General features: G+C 38.4%; 1 protein-coding gene across 1 annotated transcript; it reads right to left on the reverse strand.

Annotated features, from left to right (window-relative positions):
- Nucleotides 1–4,019: 4,019 nt before the first annotated feature.
- Nucleotides 4,020–7,687, reverse strand: LOC103454832 (uncharacterized). Its single transcript, XM_008394429.4, has 6 exons — nucleotides 6,611–7,687; nucleotides 6,249–6,411; nucleotides 5,928–6,104; nucleotides 5,752–5,835; nucleotides 5,050–5,131; nucleotides 4,020–4,807 (listed from the first exon to the last, which is right to left on the reverse strand). Exons 1-6 carry the CDS (start codon nucleotides 6,973–6,975, stop codon nucleotides 4,356–4,358), a joined length of 1,323 nt encoding a protein of 440 aa, XP_008392651.1. The 5' UTR covers nucleotides 6,976–7,687; the 3' UTR covers nucleotides 4,020–4,355.
- Between the last annotated feature and the right edge of the window lie 2,585 nt (nucleotides 7,688–10,272).

Here is a 10,272-nt window from a genome sequence, read left to right on the forward strand (position 1 = left end):
TAGAAACCGAGACGGAAGACTGGAGATCGCCTATCATTCATCATTTGAAAGATCCTTCTGCACCCACAAGCAAGAAGAATAGACAACAAGCAACTAAGTACGTCTTATGGGAGGAGAACCTGCTAAGGAAAACGCCGGATGGGCTTCTACTGAAATGTTTAGGTCAAGAAGAATCTATGAGAGTAATGGCCGAGGTACATGAAGGGATATGTGGGGCACATCAAGCTGGAACGAAGATGAGGTGGTTTAGGATGTATGGGTATTTCTGGCCTGGTGTGGAAAAAGATTGCAAGTCTTATACCCGAGGATGTGAGGAATGTCAAAGGCATGGACCTCTCCAACATGTGCCTTCAGTACTTTTAAATCCAGTGGTTAAACCTTGGCCCTTTAAGGGATGGGCAATGGACTTCATCGGACAGATTTATCCATCTTCTAGCAAGGGGCATACTTTCATAATTGTGGCAACGGATTATTTCACCAAATGGGTAGAATCATCAGCTGTAAAGACCATAACTTCAGCTGCAGTCAAGAAGTTTATTGAGACCAAGATTTTGCATAGGTTTGGGGTGCCCGAAACCATAGTCACGGATCGTGGGCCATCTTTTATATCAAAAGAAGTTGAAGAATTTTCAAGCAAATACAAAATAAAGATGATCCAGTCTAGTCCTTACTACTCTCAGTCAAATGGTCAAGCCGAAGCCAGCAACAAGATTTTGATAAACATTATCAAAAAGATGGTAACAGATAGCCCGAAAAAGTGGCATGAAAAGCTAGGGAATACTTTGTGGGCATACCGAACCTCTAAACGGGCAGGAACGGGGATAACTCCTTATGCTTTGATTTCGGGCAAGATGCGGTTCTTCCCATGGAAATCAATGTAAGTTCTGTCAGAATTCAAAATCAATTCGGGTTACATAGTGAAGAATACATAGAAGCTATGTGTCAGGGGATTGAAGATTTAGATGTAACCCGAATTGAGGCCTTGAACCAGATTCAGGAAGGGAAGAGAGCTGTTGCCTGAGCTTATAACAAGAAGGTAAAACTGAAGTCTTTCAAGGAAGGAGATTTAGTATGGAAGGCGGTCCTCCCTCCAGGAGCTCAGCTTAGGGGCTTTGGGAAATGGAGCCCGACATGGGAAGGTCATTTTATTGTTAGTCAAGTATTAGACAAGGAAGGATATTACTTGGCTGATCTTGAAGGAAATTGGCAGAAACTTCCCATCAATGTCAAATTCTTAAAAAGGTATTGCCCTACATTATGGGATGTTAGGGATTGTTATATTGAAGAAGATGAGAAATAAAGCAGGTGTTGGAATGCAGTGTATTCATTAACCATTCAAGAAGACAGAAAGATAAAAGTTGTTAAAATGATGCTTCATTCATTTCGACAAGTTGATAAAATTACATCGGAGCAAGTCTCAATGTGTCATGTTTCTTTCCTTCTACATTGTGTTGGTATCTCGACTAGTTTCTGGTATCTTCATGACAAAACCTGGTCAGGCAGGTGATCGGGTTGTGTGGCCAAGATGAGCTTGGTAGAGGACCCTCGATAAGGATCATCATTGGATATGATGGTGAAGCCCGACTTATCAAAGCAACGAGTAAGAGGGCAAACCCTCAGGAGAAAACCGCCTGACCAAAGGTGTTGGGGATAGCGGGGTGTCTGACCAAAGGTGTTGGAGATAGTAAATATTTGATGAAAATCCTTTTTCTCACAAAAAATGGAGTTTTAGGAAACTGCAATTGAATCCAGAGGAACCCATTTTCCAGGTTTAGAAGAAGACTAAGAAGGCAGAAACGTCGGAGGGTGATAAAAGAGAAGGTTGAAAATCATCTGTTGGCTGGACAGGAGAAGTTTTGAGCTGGAATTTATAGGAACCTCAGAGGATAGCTCAAAGGTCATGAGAAGAGCAAGAGATGCAAGATCACATTCATCCCATCTGGAAAACACAAGTTCCGAGATCAGGTATACAGGCATGTGGCTATTCAATCAATATTGGCGCCTAGAATTCCAGCCTGAATATTAATTGAAGGGGGCACTGTTTGGGATAAAACTTGAACTTTGGGTTAAGAAGAGGTTAGCCCAAAAGAAAGCCCAAAAGGAGGTTCAGAAGAAGGAAAAGTCCAAGGTCCAACCGAAGTCCAGAAGCAAAAAAGGGCTTGTTTCCCGACCAGGTGCAGCTCATTTAAACTACCTGCTCACCTACCTAGGGGTCAAGTGATGTAGACCAGCCAGCTAATCAGCCCAAAAGTACTTTACAATGGCAGTACAAGTAAAAAGTTGATGAGTCATTACCCTTCAGATACATTCGGGCAAAATCAACACTGCAGACAGCCAAGCCAAATCGTTTATAAAATGAGGAAGAAAAATCAGAGACAAGGACACTCAATCAACCAAACAAATACAAGCACAAACTCTGCTCAAACCAGATTTGCCTTCACGAAGCTGTAGTCAGCCCCCAATCTTCATCCCTTTTGGGATCAACCTTCACCAGAAATCCTTTGTAAAAGCTCTGCTACCTTGTTTAAATCTTGTTGTAGTATCGATCACCTCATATAGATTCATCTTTCAATCTCCCTTTCTAGCATTCGAACACTTTGTAAATCACAAAGAGGGGAAGTTGCAAGATGATCAGCCTTGCCCGACAAGGTGAAACCTTGCCCGACCTCCTTTGTTGTTGTCTTTCATTCATAGACCTAGTACTATGATGTATGTTTTCATCTGCATCCAAGTTATTGCTAGCCAGTTTATGATTAAAAGACTTCTAAGTTCTAATCATTCGGGCAAACAAGATTGACCACTTAAAAGTCCTTGATCTCAAGGCATAAAAAGAACTTTATGTGAACTTAACCCATCCACGACAATCTTTGATCATCAGAAGTCTGAAGTTACTTGGGGCGCAAGTAATTGGCTTATTCTCTAGTTTTACTTCTGTTATATCATAATTCCCACAGAATGCTTGAGTATAGAATTAACTTTGATAGGAAGCCTCAAGGCCTATACCTAAGGCCTGACAAAGGCACCTATTTGACTTCATTCTGCTCTGCGGGCTCGGGTAATTAACGTATAACGGGAGTGATACGTACGCAATAATGAAACAACCAAGATGTGTTCAAGTATTCGGTTAGTTTTGACGGGAAGCCTCAAGACCTACACCTAAGTCCCCACAAAGGCACCTTTCATAACTAACTGGGTCGCTCGGGCATATATATATATATATATATATATATATATACACCATAAAACTTAACATCGGTTTTACATCTGTCATGCTAAAGACGACAGTGGCACGCCTGAATTCTTAAAGTTAATTTTGATTGTGAGCCTCAAAGCCTACACCTAAGGCCCCACAAAGGCACATTTCAGAATTAACTTTGTCCTTCTCTTACAGCCCGCCAATAAGCAGAAGCCCGACAGACGATATCAACCGGCACCAACCTCTCGGGGAGCTGTGTGCTCGTTAGCCAGAGAACCTCCTCACTGGATATTCCTCTAGACGAACACCCCTTCCACGAATTGGATACAGAATGATGTCTATGCTTCTATATCACTCATCACGTGACGTCGGAACACAAGTAAGTTTTTTACCGTTCTAGGACGCTAGGACCACTAAGATAGAAACCTAGATGAAGGGGGCCAATTGCTCAATAATCGATTGCTTTGACAGTATTAATTAGAACACAGATCCGTAAAAAGAAAAAAAGGATTCAGCCAACTTTGTGAGGTCAGAGGTGGCTGTGATTGTGTGAAGTGCGACCTCAAACTTCCATGACTTTTTGGGGTGCTTCACTGCTGGACCACGTGCGCTTACAATTCCACACATTTTTTTATCCCCGAAATTTCCCGTTGCACCAAAGACCACTAACTTTACACGGTTCACGCTCCAACCAGTGTAGACATGTGGCAGCTTGTGATTGATTTCTTGTTTTTCCATGAAGTCAATCTCAGATTAACCTTCTTGGGTTTTTCATAACCCTGTCAAGTTCAATTGTTTCTGAAGTTTGTATGCAAAGAAAGCATGAAGCAATTCAAGATCGTTAGAACTGAAAGAATGAAAATGTAACATCAAAAGAAGCTGAAGGTTACTGTTATTCTTGTAGCACAAGACATCCTTTAATCACATTTCCAACTTTAACGAATACGGCTATACAATCACTCTCCTTTCTTCCCAGACATTTCTTTTACTTCTCTCTCTGGCTGGTCCTCTACAATTAAGTTGTATTCATGGCTCAAACAAAAAGGACAAAGAATAAGACCTCCAATGGAATCCTCTTGAAATGGGGCAAAGCGTGGAGATCCACCGTTTGGCAGTTCCTCACTTCACTTGACAACGGCATTAACAGGCGTCTCTGGAATCAGAACCTCCTACCAATTTTGGCAAATCTTCGGGCTACTCCGAATATGACTGCCTTTGTTAAGAGCCCTCGGTCAAGACTACAGGCAAGGGCAATAGCCCCACCGACAACTAGAAGCTTAGGTATGCTCTTCCCTTCTGGTTTGTCCGATGAATCCAACTTATCTGACTTTTCAACCACCATGGAATCGCCGGTGCTGTTTTCAACAGATCTCAAGTAGTCTGCACTGACTTTGGTGTTGATCTGAGCCATGTAAGCACACCGTGAAAGTGGGGCTTCAGAGGCTCTCTCCTTCTGATATGCACGCAAGCCAGGTTCGATCTTTTTAACAGCTCCCCACATACCTTGCCGGACTCCAAGTTTTGCAAGTTCCCAAGGGATACCCATATCTTCGTGATGATAGAGTAAAATTTCACATGCAGTAAGCTGGCCATCCCCTCTCTTTGATTCAACTGGTTCATACCCAACCAATACAAGTCTTAGTGATGGTTCCCAAGAGCACAATTACAAAAAGAAAGCAATATGAACTTTCAAAGTTTGAATCAATAAAAATTAATCTGCCAATTGCACACCATAACAAAGAGATATCCCATTTTTTAATAGGTAAATAAAGAAAGATATCTTTCATTTAGGAAGATTGACAGATTTGTTTCTCATTTCAGAAAGCATTAAGATGTTATAAGACTTCCGTTACCTGCTCGAATGCACCAACTTGAATAGTACAAGTCAACACGTCTAGGTTTGTCACGCCTTGGTACAGCAGAGGAGGGTACTCCCTGAAACATGTTAAATCACACCATTAGGTTACGCATCACGAGTTAATAACCTTGAAAACAGAACCGTTCTACATGACGAGCACTACCGCTTATTTTATTCCCAAACTACGCACAATCAGCTCAAAACGAATTCTTGCAACAGTTACAAATATGTACAATCTGGAGAATAACTCGAAAAAACTAGTTTCATTTAGGACTCTCCACTTATTAGCACACAGAAGGAATTCAAATTACTTTAGATATGAACTCAGTACAATAAACCGACCAGTACCTTCAAATGTTCAAATCCCTAAATTATATACCAACAAAATATTTAGAGTTAGAAATTACTAAATATGCATTGACCGGAAAACTACAAATAGCTTAGCACTTCAACTATTCACAGCTACAATCTTTTAACATACTAAATATAACCAAAACTAGTGCATTAACTGTCATTATTTCACACAGGACACCCAGCCTTGTCAAGAAAAATAATGAAATTTGGACCCTAAAGGAATCCTTTTGACATTAATTTTCTTCTGCATAATAGGTTACAGCGGCTTGTATATGTGACTAGACTAGATAGTGCATTGAACTGAGAGGTTTATATAGATAGCTAGATCTTCCGGTTTACATACCTTCGTTACGCAGTAGTATGTCCGTCCTGCTTCCCAAATGCGACGACCTATCAAGTATTCTCTGTCGCTACAAAAGAATGGGAACTGTGTCCAAAACAAAGAAACAATTTAAGTAATAAGCCAATGCAGCAACGACAACTCAAGAATCAAAGGAGACAAAGTATCATTGTTCTTACCTTGCGCACCCAGTGCACCAACATGGCTCCGGTGGTTGGACATTCTTCCAAAGTAGATGCATGTACAAGCATGTCATCCCACTTCACTCGAAACTCATCATCCCAAAAGAAATCCCTCAGTAACTCAGGTGTACAGTCCTCATATATAGTACTACTGCGGTATTGCGGAGGTCCAGTCTAGAACATATAGATGAAATCCAGTTAGTTAACCTCACCAACATAATACACGTGAGCAAAACACGGTTATGCATCTGAGAGCCACCAATATTTCTATTGAAAAAATAATCGAGGATCGAATACAACGAAATGTAAAATAGCTACCTCGGGGTCTCTTCGCCAAGCTTGATAGCGCATAGTTGGGGTAGACCGATCCATCATATGAATCCAAGCAGGCCCTCCATCTTTCTCCTCAACAAGCTGGCATATGTGCCGTAAATCCTCATTGTTCACATGACCGGAACTTTCTCTTTCAATCTTTGAGGAGCTGCCATGCCATATCATAACATTCACTAATTAAGCCAAAGACCTTAAGTCGTACAAGTTAAACTGACAAAAATCCCCAATTTAACACATTAAACACTAATCAAAGTTGCGAAATTGAACACATTAAACACCAAAACTCGAAAAATTAAAGCAAACCCAAGTTGTAAAATTAGCCAAAACACTCAAGAAAGTCAACAAACCTGAAATCAGGATTGGTGGTAGGTGGCAAAGAAAGCGCCTCTTTCGGATTCCTTTCGTCGGCAGGCCATGGAATGCAACTGGGCAGCTGAAACTTCAACGAGCTCAGCCCCGGAATCAAACCGATACACGTGGACGAACTCTGCGAGGACGACGAGGAAGAGGAGGATTCTTTTTGTTTTGTGATTGGGCTATCCAACAGCTCTCGGCCAACCAAGTTCGCCCATTTGGGCTTCCACGCCCACCCAACAAAAACACCAACAACCACAGCAATCCACAGAGGGGTTATGAACATCATCAACTCACCGAGCACCTCCACAATCGTGGGTCGTCTAAGAATTTCCAGAAAAGCCGACGCCAACGCCATCGTCGAGCAGAAAAGAAAAAACCCAAAAAACCCCAGAAGTTAAAAAACCGTAAAAAAAAAAAGAGAAAAACCCTCGATTGAATCGGATACTGGTATGCAATAAGCACAGCGATTACTCAAGGGTTTCAGAGAGGAAGGAGATAAGAAGATAGCAAAACCCTGACCCAAGAGAGAGAGAAGGGGGATATTACTTATTAGATATATAAATACAGAGAGAAAAAACCAAAAAAAAGGGAGAGGAGGAGGAGGAAGCAGAGAATGAAGGGATATAGATATGGTTTATTTGCAGAGAGAGAGGAGGAAGAAGACAGAGGAAAGGTGAGAGCTTTGGATAAGATTTCTGAGATAAGCGGTATAGAGATGCTTTGGGGAGATTACCACAGGCTCGCAGAGCAGGGTCTTTGTTGTTTTCTTGTGCTGCTATTGCAAGTATTGCCCTTTGTTTTTGGCCAATGGCTTCAACTTAAGTGTTCAGTTTTTTTACTTTTTTGGTTCCCTAATTATTATATAATTTTTGATAAAAAAAAAAAAAAAAAGATGAGAAAAAGTGAATGAGTTATTGAGTGAATGTGAATTTTCTGAGAAAATCTCAGAAATCTGTGGGTGTAGAATTTATGAATGGATCTTGGGATGATGAGTTGAATTGGTGATTTGGTCCTCTTTTTATACCATGGTAATGGTTTGGCTCTTTCTATGGTGGCCGCGTTTGCCCTTTTTCACGTTCTCTGACTTGGACTTTTATAGATTTCCTTTTTCTCTCTTTTACTATGTAAAATGTTGGCCAATATAAAACATATGTTTGATTTGATTGGTTTTATTCTTTTTTTCATTCGTGGAAAAGTCTTTGAGATTTGAAATCAATAGAAGAGATCATTAAGTTTGTCTATTATCAATTATTTTGATCATTTTGTAAAACAAGATAAAACGACAAAAATACCTTCAAATTTTGTTGAATTATTTTGGTTCATTGTTTATTAACTTGAGGATATTTTTGTCATTTTGGTCTTTATTTAACAGATTTTTCCACCGAACAACTAAAATGATTGATAGTGAGCAAACTCAAAAGCTACTTCTATTGATCTCAAATCTCATAAACCAAAGTGAAGAGTTATGTCAATTTCAAAGATCATTTTGGCTAAAAAGCCTAAAAGTTTTTCACTAGCTCATTTTTTTGGGGGGGGATCAAATTCACTAACTCATATGAATAATGAAAATGAAAACTCGTACTTGAGTGCAAAGTAGGTGATTGCGTAATGCTCTAACTCACTTAATTATGTATAAAATAAAAATTCAAAGTGAAGTGCATGATGCTCTAATCAACTTAAGTTATATCTATTATATTTTAAATGTTTAAGTTGAAAATTGGTGGATAACTGTAATTTGCCACTAATTGTTTCCGTTTTTTAAGGAAAAAAAAATCTACTCTAGTTAGTTTAGGCCCTTATCTAAGAAATTATAGTTATTGTCTGAATATTTGATTAATAGATTCCATCTTCGATTCTATTGCGTAATAATCTTTGGTAGAAGTTCTGATTTCATTCAAAATGCTTTTCTAGATGATGATTGTATCGGTTGCTGGTTTGCTTAAGTTAATGTTTATTGAAACTCTTACTAGCTCTTACAGTGGTATTCTTTTCACTAGTAAGTGAGAAGTTCTAGTCGTAGATAATGAGTTTAATAAAAATTTAGTTTTACACCCCATGTAAAATATCCTTAAATAACAAAATTTATCATTAATAAAACAAAAATGATGAGCTATTAACTTAAAAAAATAGTATTTGAGGTATTATGCTTTTTTTAAAGTGTTAATAACAACTCCTTTTTAAAATAATATCATGGTTATTTTTATTTTTATTGTTATGTGACTTTATTTTGAGTTCATGATTAATTGTTTTTTTTAATAAATGATATTATCTATATTAAGAGGAAGAGGTCGGCTTAGTTTCACAATGACCTAGTAATAATGTGGTTCAAATTCACCTTTAGCGAGAATTGAACCTAAGATCTCTCACTTACAAGTAAAGAATATTATTATACCGTAATATTAAAGAGCGATTAAGTATTTTTTATTAGTCATGAAATTCAGATTAAACATAAACAGTAGAAGTTTTCTCACTTCTCAGAGAAGTAATACTCCAATTACTTCTACTTCTCGGAGAAGTAATACGGTACCCTAATTATTTAGGGGAAAATGCCACCGACAAGGTGACAAGGGATATAAAACAATTTTTTTAATTAGATTAGAAACACTAATTTTCATTGTTTGGGGTTTAGTTGGGAACACTAATCATTTGTTGTGGTAGATAGAATGAGGCTAGTTTATTATTCATTTAATGAGAAGAAAATTAAACATATAATAAGATTGTTACTCAAAATTAAACAAAAATAAAAAAATGAAACATACAAGAGAGGTTACTGTATCAGCCGCCATATGCTAGTGGAATATAGGATGGTTCAACACCGTTGGATGTCAAATGAAGCAGCATTCCAGCATTTGACTGGTCGTGCGTGCATTCTTTCATTTATCAAATGGAGTACGCGGCTTGATGTTCCCACCACTTAAGACTAGCAATTGAGAATTGACCTGACATTTTAATTAAGATGGTCCGACGCTGAAATGAGACTTGTATAACACAATTAAAACATGACATTAATATCTCATATTAATGGTATAATAACACATATCAATGATACAATGACAGTTTTTTTTTTTTCACTTCCCATTGTATTATTGACAGAAAACACGACAGTAATAATGTATCCATACTATATAAGCTTCAATGGAAAAATGGTTGAGAAATTTCTCCAAAGCCTCCAAGGTCATAAAAGTACTAGGGCTACGTGAAGTGAAATGAAGGTTAAGATGGTCAAATTCATATACCATAATATTTGGTCAAATTCAATAGAGGGTTTCAACATAGCTTTGGGTCCGAAATGAGTGGATAACCGTGGTTTGCCATCAACTGCATTTCAAATATATATATATATATATATTTGGTCAAATTCAATGGAGGGTTTCAACATAGTTTATTCGGGTCCGGAATAAGTGAATAACCATGGCTTGTCTTGCCCCTTTTCTTTCAAAATAAAAAATATATATATTGCTTGGTCTGCCCAACATTTATTCCCCGTAATGCCTCTGAATTGGCCAAACTCAATGACTCATTGACCCTTTTGCATGGACATGCAACTACTTGATCGTGTTAATTTACTGGTTTATTTGCCAATTAATTGGAATTCAACAGTGCAAAGTCAAACCTTACTCTAGTCAAATTATAAAAATCACAAAATTACAAT

Source organism: Malus domestica, chromosome 14 (assembly GCF_042453785.1).
Source record: "Malus domestica chromosome 14, GDT2T_hap1".
NCBI lineage: Eukaryota > Viridiplantae > Streptophyta > Magnoliopsida > Rosales > Rosaceae > Malus > Malus domestica.

What these genes read in the sequence shown, in the direction of transcription:
- LOC103454832 (XM_008394429.4), bottom strand. Translation starts at nt 6,975, where the DNA reads ATGGCGTTGGCGTCGGCTTTTCTGGAAATTCTTAGACGACCCACGATT. An exon ending in TGGTGCACTGGGTGCGCAAG is followed by an intron (nt 5,836 to 5,927) that starts GTAAGAACAATG and finishes TTTTGGACACAG; the next exon opens with TTCCCATTCTTTTGTAGCGA. An exon ending in CATACTACTGCGTAACGAAG is followed by an intron (nt 5,132 to 5,751) that starts GTATGTAAACCG and finishes AACATGTTTCAG; the next exon opens with GGAGTACCCTCCTCTGCTGT.